At 33.7% G+C, this 20,405-nt stretch overlaps 2 protein-coding genes across 2 annotated transcripts; both read left to right on the plus strand.

The window, feature by feature from the left end:
* The first annotated feature begins 6,030 nt into the window (after positions 1-6,030).
* On the plus strand, positions 6,031-6,995 carry LOC132309253 (MLO protein homolog 1-like). Its single transcript, XM_059807575.1, has 4 exons — positions 6,031-6,147; positions 6,309-6,366; positions 6,516-6,728; positions 6,880-6,995. Exons 1-4 carry the CDS (start codon positions 6,031-6,033, stop codon positions 6,993-6,995), a joined length of 504 nt encoding a protein of 167 aa, XP_059663558.1.
* Positions 6,996-12,595: 5,600 nt separating this feature from the next.
* On the plus strand, positions 12,596-16,461 carry LOC132309254 (MLO-like protein 12). Its single transcript, XM_059807576.1, has 6 exons — positions 12,596-12,815; positions 13,576-13,616; positions 13,723-13,896; positions 14,480-14,524; positions 14,595-14,723; positions 15,739-16,461. Exons 1-6 carry the CDS (start codon positions 12,596-12,598, stop codon positions 16,168-16,170), a joined length of 1,041 nt encoding a protein of 346 aa, XP_059663559.1. The 3' UTR covers positions 16,171-16,461.
* The last annotated feature ends 3,944 nt before the right edge of the window (positions 16,462-20,405 follow it).

The raw sequence follows: 20,405 nt of genomic DNA on the forward strand, positions 1-20,405 counted from the left end.
ATAAAGAGCCCGACAGTGTAACAAATCGGTGCAAGAATAATTTTTTATTAAAATTTGAGTAATGATATTTGCATTGATTTATTACAGTGAACTACCTAACCAAATTTATGTATTTTTATAATACATATACTAAATTTATGTATTTTTATATGTATATATGAAAAAATTCATATAATATTTCCTAAAATTTTATTTTCTAAAATTATCTCTTAAATTTTGTATTTTTTTTTATTTGTTACTTTTTAAATTTGTTTAATTTTCTTTTAAAATAAAATCAAATTTTCCTTTTTGAATCAAAGTCTAATTTTTTTTGCCATTCAAAATTCTCTCATTTTTCTTTCCTTTTTAAAATTTTTGTTAACTATTTATCTTTTTTAAATGACTCATTGACATATTATTTTGATAATTGATTTTTTTTTCCCTTTAACATTGTGCCTTCCTGAATTTAATTTCTGACTTGCTACATGACTAATTATGTGTTTATTTATTTATGAATACTAACCATGTGGTATTATTACTTAATGGATGAAAACAAAAAAAATGGAAAAATGGTGACGATGAAGTGCTTGTATCAGTGGTGCTATCGCACAAGAAGATATCACAGAAGATGAGAAAACTACCAAGAATGTGAAATGTGCGTGCATAATGGAAGTAATAATTAAATGAAATTCCAAGATTGCCCCCTCATTGTGCCCCATTTAAGACTGCAATTTAGGTGGGTTGGGCAAGTTTGAGCTATAACTTGAGCCCAACCCACTATATGAATACTAAACCCAAGTCCAACCCTAACCTTTTAATCAACCTTAACTATTTAACTCAAACCCAACCCATCCTTCTACTTTTAAATTCGGCCTTGCAACTCGAATTTAGATTCCGGATAAAAACTTCGGATTAATTCGGTTATTTATATGGCTAATTCTTACACTAAAAATTTAATATGATTTTGAATTAGTTTTAGATTAAATTACTCTTTAACAAGAAAAAGTTTAAAAACTTTTTATAAATTTTTAATAAATAACAAACAAATTTTTAGAAATTAATTCTCCTAAATGTTAACATACAATAAGTTAACATTTAACAAAAAAGGTTGAAAAAGAAAAAAAGTAATCATAGTTTAAATATTATATATAATATATTTTAAAAGTAGAAATATACATGAAAATAATATTATAATTCGGGTTCGGGTTGGTTCGGATTACTAGCATTTCAACCCAAGTCTAACCCTAATTAAATTAGGGTTGAGATTTTTTAACCCAAACCCAACCCTAATTGTAAAAATGATTGCCCAATTCTGTGAAAAATTGGGCTGGGCTCAGATTGGATACGGGTTACCCAACCCAAGTTAAACCCCTAGCCCCATTAAAGTTGAGTAGTGATACCTAAGTGAAAGTTTTTTATTAGTTATTTATGCACAATTCCACTTCCTGGCAATTCAAGGTAACAAATCGGTACAATAGTCATTTTCCATTAAAGATTGAGTAGTGATAGTTACATCGATTTATTACACTAAATTACCTAATCGAATGTTTCTGATTGGTTATTTATGCATAATATATGTAAGGGGAGGTTTTACTCTCTTATTTGTTACATAGATGGACCAATTAAAAAAAGTAGATTTTACAATTCATTGCGGTGCAAGAATCATTTTCCTTAAAGTTTTAGGTCATGAAAAAAAGTGATTAATTACTCTCTCTCCACAATTCATTGCAACAAATCGATATAAGAATCATTTTTGTTAAAATTTTAGATCATGAAAAAATTTCAAAATTCTAAAAATATTTGGATGTCCATGCCTTGCTACGTGACTAATTATGTGTTTATTTATTTATTTATTTATGGATACTAACTATGTGTTATTACTTCACGGATGAACAAAAAAAAAAAAAAAAAAAAACAGATATGGATATTGAATAGGTTAATTTTAAGAAAATTATAATTATTGCAACACCCACCCACCCTGACTGATGATGTGTATCCAACTCTCATGTGAATGGTTGATATGGTGGTTTGTGGTGAGCATTGCTCTTAAACAAAAGTTAATGGAGCATTGTAGAAAATTGAAATCCTGAATTTTGTGCTTTGAGTGGAGGCGTGGAGCAATACTGGATCCACTAACTCTGATGTTCCAAATTAAAGTATGATGTTAGTTTTACTTTACTTCATTAAAAAGGGATCAAATTTGCAGTCAAAAGTGAAAGTAAAAATAAAAATTGAACATTTGAGTCTTGAGCGGAAAAAAATTTGTCTGCAAAATTTTGATTTTTCAAGTTGAGATTTAGTATTTGATTTGGGTTCAATTTCTTTTTCTTTTTTTTTTTTTTTTTTTTTTTTAACAAAGAGAATTACAAATTTATTAATCACCCAATCGGATTCAACCCGGACTTGAGTAGTATTGCTCATAGCACAAGTTGGGATTGGGTTGGCATTTCAATCCACTAGCCTTCCCATTGTGTGCAACTTATAAATCATCCCTTTGGAGCTATTTAAAAATCTCTGCGGGGGCTAAAGTCTACTTTCCAAATGAGGAAGTTGAGTGTTCGAGTTTCGGTGGAGGCATAATAAATATATAGCGGATAGGAGTTTGCTTCAACTTTATGAAGTAAAAAAAAAAAAGGTCTCCACAATTTCCAATAACTACCACAAGCTTGTTTGGTGAAGATTGAAGAAATGTTATGGACCATAACAACCAACATTGTTATGTGTTTTCTGCAATCAGCAAGAAGGGGAGTTATCTATTACCCAATCTTTCCAGAAATTCGTAGATGGTTTTGAACTATTGAAACTTAGTGGTCCAGTCTAATCCAAACTCTTTGATTAAAAAAAAAGTGAACCAAAAAGATTGTATTAATATAATACAAAGGAACTTAAACATTAATTTTGATCAAACTGAACTACAAAAGTGACCGAACCATCTAATAATTTTTCTAATTTTTGTATGTCCTTTTTCATCTTAAACATTTTGGTACTTCCTGTCTAACTAAGAGACAAGTGATGGGGGTGGAGTGATGGATATCTTTAGTTTCTCAAAGAGCTATGACTTGCAGCCTAATCAAGTACTGCAGTTGGTAAGAGGGCATTGTTAGGGACATCCAATAAGCATCTAGATTTACTTGATTGGAAAAGTATTGAAGCTACAGATCAAGAGATTTACAGTATTTTTTATTTTTTTATTTTTTTTTCCCTGGACAAACTAGGAGTAGGGATGGCAAATTATGGCATGACACGATAACGCGACATAAGTTAAAAGGATTTGGATTTCTCATAAACAGGTTTTGGTCATAAAAAGGTCGACTAGATTAACCCGTTTACTTAACCGTGTCGGGTTAAGATTGTGGGGTTCAACCCGTATAACCCGTTTATGAACCATTTAATTCAACATATTATACTCGTGAATATGACCTATGTAATATGTTACCTGTTTTAACCCAATTACTATAGATAGTTAAGTCACTTCAACATAAACCTTGTGTATGCCTTGTGATTTTTTTTTTTTTTTTGAATATTTGAGTTAATTATGACAATTTTTTTCTATTATTTAGTATTTGATTAAATATTAAATGTCTCGTTTTGATAAACAGGTTATTAAACGGGTTAACACGTTTACCTATTTAATAAACGGATTGAATTAGTGTTGAGGATTTTTTACACGATTATTAAATAAATTGGATTTGGGTTTACCTATTTAGTATAATACCCTTACATCGACGCGACACGAACACAACCCACGAACACGAATTGCCACCCCTAACTAAGGGAAAGGAAACTCAAACACGGGCACACCCACTTGGAGAACTCGACGTTCTATTAACTAAGCCATTCGTAATGTCGCCAAGGGATTTACAGTAGAAGGGTTACTTGGTTCCAATTTTTTTTTAATTATTTTCTGTTAATTCCTAAACCTCAACTACTACATTTCCCTAATTAACTAGTTTATATATATATATATATATAAGATAATTTCACCATTAATTAACCAACCACAAATTGACTTTAGTCCCGTCTTCTTTCTAAGAACATCCGCACTAGTCTCTCCGAATTTTGTCTCTTCAAAAATGCTTTCGCTCTGCGAGAATGGGTACTCTATCAGGCTCTCCAAATTTTGGCTCTACAAAAAAAATATATTAATTACTTAATTAATTTTTTTTTTTTACCTTTTTCAAAACGGCTACATTAGTAACCGCTTTATTCCTAACGGTTATATTTGTAACGGCTATATTTCGTGTATTAGAATTTTTATTACGTAATAATTGTTTAATATTTTATGTAATGATTTTTTAATATTAAAAATAATGAAATTGTTTCTCAATGGTAATATTTTTCTATCAAACAATATTTTTGCAAATTATTAAAAAAAATTAGGATTGATGTTATAACTTTAAATAATACATTATCCATTATGGACCAAAACAAAAAAAAAAAAAAAAATCAAATTAAAAGTTTTTTTAAAGCAAAAAAATTTTAAAAAATTAATTTTTAATGGAAAAAAACAAAAACAAAAAAAAACAAAAACAAAAAATTTTTTGATTTATTTTTAGCCCAAATCAATTTTGTTTTTTTTGGACAAACAGTGCCACAATACATTTTTTATTTAATAAATTTTTTTTTTTTTTTTTAAAAAAAAAATATGCTCAAATAACTCATTTTTTTATTTTTTCCAAAAAAAACTTGTAGCCAAACAGTGCCATGAGGCACAGTTAAAGAAAAATGCTCCCCCAAAAACAACTCCAAATAAGACAAAAAAAATTACAGCTGGCTTGGGCTCGTGGAATACCACGAGCCAACCCGCGAGCCATTGTGGGCCCACCCATTTTCGCACATGTCATATATAATTAAACCTCTACATATACAAAATATTTTCAGCACATAATTAACTAGGCCAATTAGCCTTGCCTTCGGGTTGCCCGTCGCAATTAATCAGTTGTCACCAAAGAGAAATATGCACGGCTATTGCTATTAACTTACTGAACTCATCAATTCAACTGTGACAAATTGACAATTAACTGAAAAATAAATTAAAAGTTGTCAAAAATTAAAGGGACTTGTCTGTACAGGGACGCCACAATTCCATAATATAGTGTGACCAAATGTCTAGAAATAAGTACAGTATTGATGAGGTTTGCTGACTTTGGCTAATATGTGGGTATTACTTGCCTTTCAATTCTACGTAGAATGATGCAACTATATGATATACATACAGATCTTATATTCACTAACCTTCAAAAACATGGTATTAAATGGTGCATTTGACCTCTCTCTCTTTTAGAGCTGCAAGTTACCTGCACAATGTCACTTAGTAGTCAGAGTAATCAATCCAATCTCATCTTTAACTTATATAATCTAAAAAAAAAAAAATTATAATAACTTACCAAAATCATTGATATTCAAGCAAAATTAATTTAATATTTCTTCTTTTTTTTTTTCCCATAGTCTGCAGACTTCATCCCAATCCTATTTTCTTGATTTTAGAATGGTTATGTAAGGAACGGGTCCTAACTACAAATTATTGTTTTTGGGTTAGAAATCCTTGTGCGTGTGTACAAGTTGTACTTTATATATCATATTTATAGGCCGAGACAACTCTCCAAGTTTAACTTATCCCCCAAATGACATCACAAGTTTAATCAATTTGACATTTAATAGGCATGTACAAGAATTCTTTTTAAGCTATAGAGTCGGAATGACTAGCGTCTCTCTCTCTCTCTCTCTCCCTCTCTCTCTATATATAGATACATACATACAAGTATTATGTACGTATCTTAGGTAGTCCGTGCATATATAGTATTGGAACTGATCTCTAAACTAGTTGACTTGCATGCGCTGACAAATGGCTGAAAGAATTGACTACAGAGATTTTCAACCAAAGGGCCCTTCCGTCTGCTGTACGGAAATAGAGCTATCTGATGGTGATGTGTTTGACAAAACCTCCAGCTTATGGTAGTCAGATAACGCTCACAACAACTTGTATAAATTTAGGAGAACATGGACTAAACAACGTTAGAAGCTAAGAGAAGAAGAGTTTTAAGTTTAAAGATGGACAGAGAAAAACGTACACTCGAAGACACACCCACATGGGCTGTTTCCATCTTTTGTTTTGCTTTCTTCTTCATCTCTTTTATCATTGATGTTGCTCTTCACCATCTGACTCAGGTATATGTGTGTGTATATATATATATATATATATATATATATATATATTTATATATACACACATATAATGTATGTTTGCACACGTCTTTATGTGCTAATGCATGTATGTGTACGTTTGAGTGCATGTTTGAAAATTTGAGAGATGGTTTTGCATGTTCCAGTTTCTCAAAAGAAGAAGCAGCAAATCGCTCAACAATGCTTTGAGAAAGATCAAAACAGGTTATCTACAGCAATCATACTGTTTCATCTCAGCAGATATATAATTTTTTCATATGCATTCCTAAGATGCCTAGATTTTCATGCGTTGATCACTCAAATTTTTAGGCATTATTACCTGACTAAATATTGGTTTTGGACTTAAAATGCAGAAATGATGATACTGGGTTTCATATCATTGCTTCTTACCATAGCAGAAGAAGTTCCCGTATCGAAAATCTGTGTTGCCAAAGCCGTAGCAAATTCTTTCCTTCCTTGCAAGGATCCTCAGCAATCATCCATAGAACCTAATGTTTCATCTGCAGCACAGATCTCAGACTTCAATTCGAACACAAACCTTAGTGGAATCACCAATGATCCCTTCTGTGAGGAAAAGGTGAGGAACATTAGTTAACCATAGTGTCAATCAGTATCATTAATAATTGATCAAACTGCGATAACATACCATGTTCAATATGTAAAATAGGTTCACATAATGCAAATTATGTTCTTTTGTTTGGTTGATAAGGAGTACAGGGTATGGTTTCTCTGGTGTCAAGGAAAGCAATTTTGCAGCTAAACATCTTCATCTCAGTCCTGGCAGTATTCCATGTTCTGTTCTGCATATTGACAATGTGTCTGGGGATGACTAAGGTACCAGAACAGTTATTAATCTTGCATTAACTGAATGGTGTACTGATCTATTGTCTCCAATCAGTGACACAACTTTAGTAAAAAGAAGTGGGATTTTTAGGATTATTTATGATATACTGGGAATGGTTCAAACTGACCACAAGTTTTGATCCATGCGATAAAAACATAGTTTTGATCAGTTTTCTTATATGATATAATGTAAAAAGTATATCAAATGAGCTATATATTCTTTACCCCATGTACATCTTCAATTACTTTTCATTAGATTCAATTTCTAAAAAATCTCAAATAATATTCCATGTCCTACTTTTGGCTATTGTTTGATAGCCTCTTGGTATATCTCAATAATTTCCCATTCGATTCCTCAAGAATTTAAAAGTTTACCTAACCTGTGATCTAGGGGTAAGATTTTGAATGGATTAGTCCCACTTCCAAACGGGGGTAAAGACAGCTTCAGCTATATGTGTGTTTGTGCGCGCGTGTGCAATATACCATTTTCGTATGACTGAATGAAACAGTAAGCTTCCCAATTCAAGTTCCAAATTCCAATCCATGAGTAACCTTTACAATCTAAGTAATCACATCATGAACAATTAATTTTGCATGGTCAATTAGTATCTAAAACAGCGTGGACAATTTATTCCCACCTTTGAAGAAATCCCCTTGAAACAGAACAAACACTATGATGATTGAATTACATTTCTAAATTTCATAATCCAAAAAGAATCAATATTACAGCAAAATTCAATAAAAAAAATAAAAAAAAAAAAAAAAAAAAAAAAAAACCCTTCAACTTTTTTACATTTGCAAATAACCCCTTTGAACTATAAAATCTTCAAAAAGCAATCCCTTGAACTATTGTAAAACCTTGAAATTTCCCCTTGCCGTTAATTTTCTGTTAAAAACATAAATGGGTTCTATTTAGACCAATATGCCCTTTGTCTGGACCAAATTACTTCCATATAAAAATATATGAAGGGATCAATTTTCAAGACTTACACAGGAAAAATGAGTTGGGTTATTTCAATATAAGATCCTAGTGTCTTGACTCAGTTTTGGATAACTTTGTTATTTCAAAATTAAATATCTAACTTAATTTTTCATTCTCATTTTTAAAGTACTTACGTAATTTAATCACTTTACTAACATTGAATGATGGAGGGGATTATTTGCAAATCTTTTATAATTTAGAGGGTTCTTCGATGTTCAGGGGATTATTTGCAAATGCAGAATAATTCGAGGGTTTTCTTTTTTCATTTTGGCCAAAGTATTATATATATGTGTTTGCATGTCTGTATATATGCATTCAGGTAAATATACATTCACGTGTGCATATAGTTACTATCCCATACTTACCTTATGGTTGCTTCTGCCTAATTTTAAAGCACAAAGGTAACGTTTACCAGTTACCACTAGGAAGGCAATTAAGACTTGAGAAAATCTAAGATGAAGGCCCCATTCTAGCATTTTCCTTAAGATTTATCTCAAACCTAAAACATAGCTTATCAAATCAATCTCTGAAAAAGTTCCAAATTCATCTTCAAAGGCGTGGCTTCTCTCATTTCTGTAAAATCAGAATCAATAACTCCACTCCTTTTTCTCTCTTTTCATATCCCTTTTCTTAATTGTTTCTAGTTTAGTAATTATCAAGATTTTGATCACTATTGTAGGAAAATATCATTGATTGGATGGTAATCCACAGTGCCCAGTCACCACCTAGATTGGCCCAACTTTTAATTGTGACGTTCCTACAGCATCTATGATAAAGTTTGTGCACACAATACACTTTTATGGAAATTATTATTAAATGAAAGTGAATTATATATGTTGTCATTTTTTTACTTGCTTACTAAGAAAAGCTTGCTGCTGCTACTCTCTCCACAACAATAAGTGACTAGTCCTAAAAAAAAAATTGTCAACAGATGAGGAGATGGAAAGCATGGGAAGAAGAAACTCAAACCATTGGGTATCAAATTGCTAACGGTAGTAACATTACGACCTGTTATTATATTTTACTTTTTCAAGTAGCTTATGTACTTTTTCAAAAAAAAAATTTACCATTTCATTGCATATCCCAAATGTTCCCTTTTTACCCAGGGAAAAAAATGTTTCCCTTTTCGAGCTGGCTGAAACATTACAGTAAATTCAAACTGATCTTTGCATGCACCTGGGAGCTCATCAAGTCACAATATAAGCACCTGATTCAACACTACAAAGTCCCTTTAGCTAGGTGCATGTAGAACTCTCAAGCATGTGTTTTCTGTAAGGCCTACTACGCTTCACAACCACCATACCATGGACCTATGTACTCCCTCAGGTAGCTTATTCTTCAATCAAAGCAAGGCTCCCTACCACCTCACCATAAGGACAACCTCCTTTACTTGAGAATCACTTAACAACCTCCCGAATTCATATAGTTTGTCTCTCTACTCCCCTCCCCCACCCTCTAACACTCGCACCACAGGAACACAGACTAGTGATAATATTCATTACAATGAGCAGTGTGAACAAAATAAAGAATAGATTAATAGCCTAAAGTGAACAGTATTTATTCAAAATGTAACCATGTTGCACCACCAGATAATGTTAAAAGAACCAGGTAAAATGCTTCACTTGACATTTTTCATGTATTCATTCCAACCCTCAATGTGTTTAAAATCTAATATTATGTCAATTTTAGAAATCTAATGTTGAATCATCAGTAAATTGAGATAAGGAAAATCCAAAATTTACAATGTCAATGATTATCTATGCACTCACAGAAGCAACAAAGTTAAAGTAGCATGCAACAATGAGGTAAAATCAAAATGCATGTGCATTGTATCTGCATGTAACATATCGTATATTTTCTTGTTCTTTCTGCATTCTTTTTGTTTAATAAAATGTTGGAAGTACAGATCCAAGGAGATTTCAGCTCACCCGTCAAACATCATTTGGGCAGCGACATTTGAAGTTCAGGAGTGACTATCCTATCTTTCTTTGGCCAGTAAGTCTGTTCCTTTCCAGGGGGACACCTGTAATAGTTTAGACCATATATTAAGCGAAAACTGACAAAAGTTAGATATACAAACTAATTCTTATAAGCTTGTACAAATTGGCCAAATTATTCCTAAAAATGTAGCTCCTTGACAGTTTCAAGTATTTTAGATAAAAAACGGAAGTGATTTCAAATATAACTGACTAATGAGCTCATAAAGTAACTTTGTCTTTTCAATTCAATAATCAGTCACGGCATCAATATTTGGTTTTTTATATGACATGAAAATAAGTTCCCGAAAATCCAATCTGTAACTTAAAATCGCAAAATTTATTTTAAAATATCCATTGTCATCAGTAGTTTCCTATTATTTTCATGAGACAAACAGTCAAATATCATGAAAATATAGTCCTGAGGAATGAATAACTTTTAGGATATACTTCTCTCACAACTTTGCAATTTCAACACCTTTGAAAAGCAGGTGTGTGTCTGCTTTCTTTTAACTTTTTGTTTTGAGACCTTCAACGGTGATGTGACTGTCAAAGAAAATTTTCTAACATTCATGGTCTTTAATAAAATTCACAATATCAAAAGTTGATTAAAAAATGACAATAACCACTGTCAAAGTGTCAAGTTAATTATCAAATACATATACATGCACACTTCCTTGCACATGCACATACAAAGAAATAGCAAACAAGCTTTTTTTGCCATCAGAAAATTTCCTTGAATTGGTTCCACATTTACCATTGACATTTAATGTCCTCTCTTTGGTTTAGGCTTGTTTTATAAGACAAATCAGTGGCTCCGTCTCAAAAGCTGATTACTTCACACTTCGCAATGGCTTCATAATGGTAAGCAAGAACATCTCAACCATAATGCCAAGTAGGAAATTTAGATAATGGACAAATGGAAAGGGAGGCATTTTAGGATCCAACCTTAACCCAGCTTTTGTTCTTGAGCTCGGAAGAGTTGAGAGCACAAATTTTTCACCAACAGGTTGGGTACTAGGGTTAGGGTCAATTAACCCAGCCTGAAGGGCAATGAGACATCATTAGGTCATAGACTAGATATAAGGATTTCTAGCCCAAGTGATTGGAGGAAAAAAAAATATGACTATTTTCAAAGGGGAAATGTTGAAGATACAGACATAAGTGATCTTCAATTTGCAACCTAAATTTTCATTTTGTAATATAGTTCATCAAATTATATATTAATGTAACATAATATCTTCTCTTTTTTTTTTAATGGTAAAGCAAACACACACGCCCATATTTTGCCCCCACCTAGGCTCGAACACTCAACCTCCCCTTTGAAGAGAGAGAGCTTATACCATCTAGGCTAGAGCCTGTTGGCAATGTAACATAATATCTTCCATCAAACAAGAACATATAATACCTGTCAGCCTTCTATGAAGCAGACACTAGGCTCCAAATACCATCATTATCAATAGTAAAAAAGGTCATTATCCATGGCGGGATTTATTATATATGAACCTAATCTTTAGCATTATTTTTCAATGTCATAAATTCTTCAACGATAATTTTTTTAAAGAAAGAGGTAAAAAGTTATATACATGTGACTTGATTGAAACTGTTACCTTAGAGCATAATGAAAATATAGGATTCTTTACCAACCCCAAGTAGTTCAGAGAAGGCTTTGTTTCTATGTTTATTTTTATTTATTATCATTTTTGTTTTTTCCTGTTTTTTTTTTTTTTTTTTTTTTTTTTTTTTGAAAGGTAAATTAGAAGTATACTACTATAAATGGAGAGAACTGTTTGTAATTATACATTATATAGTATAAATCAGAGAAAGGCTTTGTTTTTTGTTGTTGTTGTAGGTTAAATGTGATAAAAAGGTCAAGTACGGTTGACCCATAGATTAGGGAGGTGGATCAGGGTTAAGCATTTCAACCTAACCAAATTAAGGGACTGGGATATTTAGGCCCTCGTATGCTTGAAACAACCTCAGCTAAACTAGCTTGACCTAGGTTCAACCCTTAAGCATGGATGAGGAACTGTGGACAAACCTTGAATTTGCCTTTAAAGCAGCAATACGAATGAGCAAGGCAAAAAGCATGAATAAACTGACCTGAAGTCCATGGCAGGGTTGATAAACCCAATTGTAACAATGTCCTTTTACAACTAAAATCTGGTTTTTCTTGCTTGGTTTCCTAGGCCCACTTTGCTGAAGGCAGCAAATTTAACTTCCAAAAGTACCTAGCAAGAGCTTTCGATGAGGATTTTGAGCAGGTGGTTGAAAAAAGGTAATGATCACTTTATCACAGAACAATGGCCACAAATATTTAAGACTGAGAAGACTAGAAAAAATATTTATAATCACAAGAAACTACGTTTTTACTAATAAGGAAGAACCAATAAAACCTAATAAAAAAGATCACACAACCAAAAACTAAGATTTTATAAACTCTCTCTGTCTCTCTCGTGCAGATTTTGGATCTGGATCTACTCCTTACTTTTCATATTCTTCGGCGCACATGGTAAGATAGCCTACTGTATCTAATTCACTTAGACTGTGCTTCTTTTGTTTGAGAACACAAAAGGACAAATTAGACTGCATCCATGCTATTGGATTACGGGTGTAACTGTAGACAGTAAAGATGGTAGGTGTTGTGGGGGTCAATTTTTGCCCCAACTGCCTAGGCTGTTCTTGTCTAGACTCAAACAAGGCAGTTGTGGGCAGTTCTTATTGTAGCTTGCAGATAGGCAATGATGGGGCTGTGTTGACAGAGCGAAAGGAAGTCTGTGACTTTGCCCGCAAACATAAGGCAGACCATTCTACTTTTGTGAGCAAAGTAAAGGTTGGGAATCCTTGTTCCTGTATTTTGTGTGCCGTGGCCCGTGTGTATGATTGTGTGTGCGGGTTGGCTAATACTTGATGCGACCAAGGGCCATTACATAGGCAAAGTTTAGGAGAAAATTTGACCCCTATAACAGTAGGTTAATATATATAAATGAAGCATAACATAAACATGGCACATAAAGCCTACCTTTATCCATAAAATGGACTTGCCCACGAAAATAAATAAATAGAGGATTGAAGGAAGTCATTGATATAGAACAAATAGTGCTTTGATACCAATTGACACAGGAGAAGTAGTAACCAGAAAGAAAGAAAGAAGGGGATGAGAATGAGAAGATGAGATGAGACTAGACAAAAGAGGTGAGTAGACAGACGAAAGGGATGAGAGGATAGATTGAATGGGGTAGGCTGGAGAGACTGAGGGATTGAGAAAAGCAAGAAGAAGAGAGAGAACAAGACACGGAGGGAACCCTAATCTACATCAATTCCTAATTTCATTAATCTTTGCCCCTTCTCCAAAAGTAGAGGCGGAACACGTGTGGCTCATCAATGAAAATCATAGCTCGTTCTCCATCAGTCATTCTCCTTCAAAATATAGAATCTATTTGTTTTCGAAAATAAAATAAAAAATTTCTTGATCTCAATACGTGAAACCTTGCATGTTTTATAGACCAATTTCTTCCACAAAACTAAGAAAAGCCCCACACTCTTTTCTTTAATTTGTAGAAACAATTATGTCTCCATTTCCTCACTCAGTGTAAACTGATTTATCTGCAGGGTTCTACAACTACTATTGGCTACCTTTTATTCCTCTAGCGGTACAATGAATAACTCTAATATTGTTATCTTACATACAAATACATGCTTAAAGGATCGTGCTCTCGTTAATTTTTGAATTATCTGCTTTCATATCTTTTACTGAAGATTGCTATGGTTGTGGGGACAAAACTTGAAGTTGTAATAACCAAAATGTGTTTGGAAAGCTACAAAAGAAACGCTGTGATTCTAGGGGCTTTTCCAGTGAAGCCCAATGACGAACTTTTCTGGTTTCGTCAACCTAAGTGGCTTCTTCATCTCATCCAGTTCATCTTAATCCAGGTAGAGAAAATCAAAGAAAATTTCATTTACACATATCTTAACAAACACACCCAAAATCACACACACAAATCACCAGAGAGAGGGATGGAGAGGGAGAGACTCAGACAAGAAACTAAGTCATGAGCAAAAATGAACAACTAAATGCACATAAAATGATTAAAGGAAAATAGGAAACTAACTCATGAGCAAAAATGAACAATTAAATGCACATTAAAAGATTTAAAGGAAAATAGGAACTTTTTAGTCATATCACCATGTCTTCCCATTAGAAACAAAATTTCCCTCAACATAATAGCGCAAGCAAGATGTGATTTGCTTGTCCTTATATTATGTGCTATTTCATATTACAAAATTAATTATGCAAATATAATATCTGTAATAGCAAGGAAAGAAGTAAGAAAATTCAACGGAAATATAATAATGCTTACTACCAAAAAGTAATGTTGTTGTTCAGGCAGGAGCAAAGAATAAGTTATGAATTACTAATTGTTAAGTATATCTTTATCAGATGAAATTATCCTAAATGAAGCATAGATGTCCATATTATGTGCTTTAATAAGATTATGACTACAGCTCTTGAATTATATTGCAGAACTCCTTTCAGCTGGCATTCTTCACTTGGACATGGGTAGGTATCTAAAGTTGGTAAATACAGAATTTTTTTCACATTTTATGCTGACCCCATTGGCAAACTACAGTATGAGTATGGCCTAAGATCTTGCTTCAATAGAGAAGATATGGACATAGCCTTAAGGATTGCTACGGGCGTGATTGCTCAGTTCCTTTGTGGTTATGTGACCCTCCCTCTTTATGCACTCGTGACACAGGTACAGATTCACATATCCCATCCAGAAAAGACCAAATGCAATAGATGTTTCTAGGAACCATGAAATGAAGAAAATTTATTTCCTTTACATAGCATCTGAATGCACGTAGAAATAACTTCAGACAGAATTACTCGGTCAGAAAGAGAGCATAAAATTAAAGGCACTCTTCTGATAGACATTCCAATGACAGGCAATAATGCAAAGCTCTATCCATCATGTTTTTATTTACTAGAAACTAATATTCTACAATTCAGGAGAACTGACAAACAGAAAGTCAGTTAGTGTCACAACCAATACTCCAACTAGAAGAATCGCTGAAAATAATTTAGTGGCAAACAAAGTGAGCAGCTAGAATGCCTAATGACAATTCAGTGTAAGACACCAAGGAATGAGAATGTACCTCACAATTCCCAACAACTTCTGGTAATGTTTCTGGTGCAGGTTTACCAAAAAGGATATTCATATATATATATATGCAGGCGCAATAGCTTCCCACTTAGCACAGAACAAATTTATTTGATAAATAAAAGCTCTTGTTAAAGTACATCAATTAAAGAAGTAGGGAGTCATACCCATGTCTGTATTTATATTAAAGGAGGAGGGAGTCATACTCATGTCTGTATTTATATCAGGTAGAAAACCTAAAACTATCAACAAATAGGCTTCAAATAAATTGACCTAGCTGATCCCTTTGACAGTTATGCAGCCCCAAAGAGAATTATATAGCCAATATAGACAGTCCAAAAATAAACCAAAAATGGTCCTCAAGTTAAAGGGCTGAATCAAGAAACTCACCTCTAGTGCAGGCAGATTGCTGTACAGTCTATCCAATTAGTATAACACCACGACATATGGAATACTTTCTCGCAAATTGTGTCAAATGACCCAAAACAAAATAAACATATTCACTCATAAAAGATCAGTTCGTTGATAAGCTTCTAATTAAAGTGTGTCAATGAATAACTTCTCTGCTATATCTGATAATATTTTTCATCATGATCAATCAATATAACAGATGGGTTCGAACATGAAGAAAGCTGTATTCAGTGATCTTATAATTAAGGGTCTCAAAAACTGGCATAAGCTTGCAAAGCGCAATATTTCCAGAAACAGATCAAGTGTGATCATCTCAACAGATTCATGGCCTATTGACAGCACTGAAACTTCATCATCGGACAGGAAAAGCTTATATAATCCAAAGGTTGGCCACCTTCCTCCCTTAGAACTCATGCTCTCTCCAAGCCAAGAAATCACTGAAGAGACAACGCAACACTACCATATTCCTCCAGCAGTTACAAGCTTATTAAGTCCTGAAATCACTGAAGAGAAAACACCTCACAAGATCGTGGCTAGAGGAACCTATGACGGTGAAATCTCATTTGCAAGCAACTGGAAGGACTTGGTGAGTGGAAAGGGCAGTGAAGACATCTCTTTATCATCAGTTTGAAGACGACCCTGGGTTCATAACTGACTTCAATCTCTAATATATCGTTCCTTGTGAATTCTTCGTCTTATAATGAAATTGCTAAGTGCATACTGGTGCAGACATTCCTTTTTCTTTTTTCTCTTTTTAGTAGGTAAGATACACACACAAGCACCCACTATGTGCCCCTATAGAACTTGATCCCCCAACCTCCAATCAAAAAGTTCTCTAATTCCTGCCTATTCAAGGGGAAAGCAGAAAGCACCACTTCAATCTCAATTGAAAGAACTGACACAAATTGTATTCTTCTTTGGTAGCTAAGAGCAAATGGCAAATTTTCTACTGACAAAAAAAAAGGTAGATCTAGGACATTGGTGGCACATTTTGGAACTACAGGTGTCCCTATTACAGCCCCAAGTAATTAACAAACTCAAAAGTGTTTCAAGACCAACTGTAGAGAAACAATCAAAGACAAACTTCAATCAAATAAGAATGTGCATAGTTGTAACAACAAAGTCCATCAATAACATTGTCGTAGTTCATGCCATGCCACAAAATATTCATTTACAGAATTCCTATTACAAACACTACATCCTTGTTAACCCCAGGGGATTGCACTGAATAATTTCCTTGAAGAAGTAACATGCTGCACAAAAGTTTTGAACCGCATGGAACTCTATACTTCATTGAGGAAATTTCATTGTTCATAAGGTTTACACTAATATTTCATTTCTTACCAGAATGACACATGATATCCCTGAAGTGCTCCAGAAAATTCTTGAAATGGAAGCCATGTTGCTCTAACATTGACCTTTTTCCCACACCAATAAGCTTCCTGTTAATTTCCATCGTTTTGAAAAACTCCTCTTCTAAAGCATCCCAAGTTCAAACTGTAATAAGCAGAGTCTTCAAATTAAGTTCTTATAGCATCATAGCATTATTGAAATGGTTGATTATGAGTTCACATAAAGTCCAACAGCCCCTTGCACCAGAGTCTTCTATTTGTTCATCAAAGAGGACCAAGACTCCTTATCAAGGATTATCCACGTGGCCAGTAACTCTATTGCATTCATGTTACTCAAAGCTAAATATGTGGTACCAAGGCCTAGAACTTAGAGATATCTCCTCTCCTTTCAAAATGAAAGGTGAAGGGTTCAAGTCTCCCCAAGGGCATTCTGGAAGTCTTTTGCAGGGGAAAAGAAATGCTTAAACATGCAGTAAAAACCAAATTGATGTAAAATTTGGGTAGAATAATTTTTGTTATAAGTTTGGGGAAACAAACAAAAAAGGAAAAAAGTATATATTAGAATATTGTCAAAAACCACCATATTTCTTAAACTTGGCTAAAATATCAGGGAAATGGTTCAGAATTTATAGCAGAATTCAGCTAAATAATCTAGAAATTGAGGGCATACAATAATTGTCCATTCATTGGTTGACCCGAGCAAAGTTCAATTTCACCCAATCAAACTACAAGGGACACTACTCAGTTGAGTCCGTTCTAGTCCCGCAACAGTTGGGTTATAGCACTGAGAACTCAGGACAGACCTAACCTTTGGTATTTCACAAAGTAGTTGCTCTGAGAACCCATCAATCTACAAATTAAAAGAAAAACACAGCATCTGCAAATCTGAGTTTTGAAGTAACTGTACTTCACAAATTAAGTCCATAATTTAATCTGCCTTGCCAAGTAATGATACTTCACCATGTCAACTATTACAGGAGTTCATGTCAAAATCACGTGACAAGGGACACAGGTACGACGCATTACAGACACTGTGATACAATAGGTGTGAAAGAAATAGGACATGCATACGGCAGGATATGTCAAAAAATAACAATATAATGTATTATAAAATATACAAAAAAACAAAAACAAAAAATATTGCTTATTTTAACCACAGTATCTTGACTGAAATCACTAATTTGGAGCATAGAGTTAGATGGGTGTTGTTATATTTTAAAGGTGCATTGAAATCCCATTTTTTGACATATCCTGTCGTATCCATGCCCAACTAGGAATTTTATATTCTCAAGTTTCCTTCAGCGGACATCTAAGTTTAGTTTCAAGAGAAGCTTCTTAGTACAATCAACAAGCCTAGCAAATGTAAAATGCAATACCGAATTTTGCTCATAATTCATTTTCTAACTAACCTCTTCTAAAATTAATAACTGAATTAACAAAGAAATTCCGAAAACTTCATGGTGACCACATCCAATGGAATTGCAGTTTAGAGGGAAAAGTCTAAAAGAAGCGAGCAAATCATTCATAATTGATGCCCTTCTGGAAAATACTACATAAACAAACAGATTCTCAACCAGAAATCAAAGGTTATTCATCAAAAAAAGTCAGTCAAAACGCGTACCTGTGATCGTTGCTGAGAAAATCACAAGTCCATCACCATTATTGAACTCAAACCACTTCTTTGTCCGGCATAACTTCATCAAATAGCACCACCCAATTCCACCAACAGTCATCAAACCACTCACCACATACACAATCCCGGTGGCTATCGCCATAATCAACACCAAAAACCCAAAGAACAAACCCACAACTTGTAAACGGCATGCCACCTCCCAGCGGCGACCAGCGAAAATCAGACGACGGGCGAAATCAAAGAAAATTGATGATGGTGTGGTGGCTCAAAGTTCTCTGTGCAACTCAGCCTTGAGTCCACTATCGAATCGTTCAAATCCGTGCGCCCTCAGAATTGCGAATATCCCCGCCAATGAGCCGCGTTTGATTTACAAGGGCTGGATCTTGAAGGATGATCAAACCCTAGAAAGCTACGGTATTTTAATTGATTCTTACCATATATATGTGGGACATTTTGCTAAAACCAGTGATAGGCTCCAATGCCATCGATGGATCTCTATCAAATGAACATCCAACGTAGTCAGCATCTGAGTATCCCTCCAATGCCAACGTCCCACGTTTGAATAACAGTCTGTCATCTAAAGAATTCGTTTGACGACTGTCCAATGTAAAGTAGTTGGTTCATGCATATGTTGACACACTTGATTCACGACCTATGCTGGATTAGGCTTAGCAAGTGTAAGATATTGTAGAGCTCACACAATACTGCGATACTCAGTTACATCATGTAATATTTCATCCAATAAACCAACTTCTATTGTGCCAAAAGGCGTGGTGCATGATTTAGCATCTTCTATGTTGGAGCATATAAGCAAATCAAGAGTATATTTCTTCTATGTTAGGTATAAACCATCACTGGATGTATAGGCTTCCATTCAAACAAAATATTGCAACGATCCCAGATTTTTTATTGCAAATACTGTTGGAGTTATGTTTCAAATTGATTTTATTAATCTATATTTATGAAGACTTTAAGTATTTTACAAACGCTAAACTTAACCTGATACATTTAATCTACTTTAGTTAATATGTTATTTATGATCATAATAAATATATCTTCATTAATACTAAGTTAATTACATCCTCACTTATATTGGAGTAAATAGAAGGTTTACCTAGCCTACAAAAGACACTCTCAATACAAGTAAGAGAGAAAAAAGAGATTTGAAAAAGTATTTTCAAATTATTGAGTTTGAGTGTATGAGTTTCATATTTTCCGGACGGAGATAAATATACAAGTTCATAAAGAGAAGTGCAACATTCATGAACATACAGATTTGATATCTTGGCTTAGTTGAATCCCGAAAATAGTACTGCCATTTGTCTTCCGTTTGTACGTGGAAGAGACTTCAATTATCTTTAAGAAACGATTACGAGCCTCAAAGCCTCAATATTTCCCATTTCAATATATTGGTTCTAACAATTTGAAAATAGTTTTCTCTCCAATGGATTCATTTTTGTTGTTGTCCAGCATTGTTTATTCGGTTAATTTCTGAACCGAATATCCAGGTTTTTTATGGTAAAAAATATACCAACGGTGGAAAGGAAAATTTTATTTTTCCTTCAACAATTGAAAATCGTTTTTGTCATGACTTAGCTATGTCCAACTATTCTGGGGGACAAAACATTATCTGAACAAGTTTTAATTTGATCAATGAGAAGATATCAAGGTGGATTGAATTGGCATATCATCCTACTAATGTTATGTTTGGTGTGAATGGAATCAAATGAAGGTGGAATGAAATGCATTTGTTTCCATTCTTTTGTTTAGTGTGTCACATTACAAGTGGAATGGCCATTCCTAAGGAATGCCCATTCCATCAAAAAGGTGGAATGCCCATTCCACTTCTTGAGAGGTAGAATGACCATTCCATTCCCGCCA

This window comes from Cornus florida, unplaced genomic scaffold (genome assembly GCF_030987335.1).
Source record: "Cornus florida cultivar Cherokee Brave unplaced genomic scaffold, ASM3098733v1 CherokeeBrave_3.0.0_Hap2_Chr05, whole genome shotgun sequence".
Lineage (NCBI taxonomy): Eukaryota > Viridiplantae > Streptophyta > Magnoliopsida > Cornales > Cornaceae > Cornus > Cornus florida.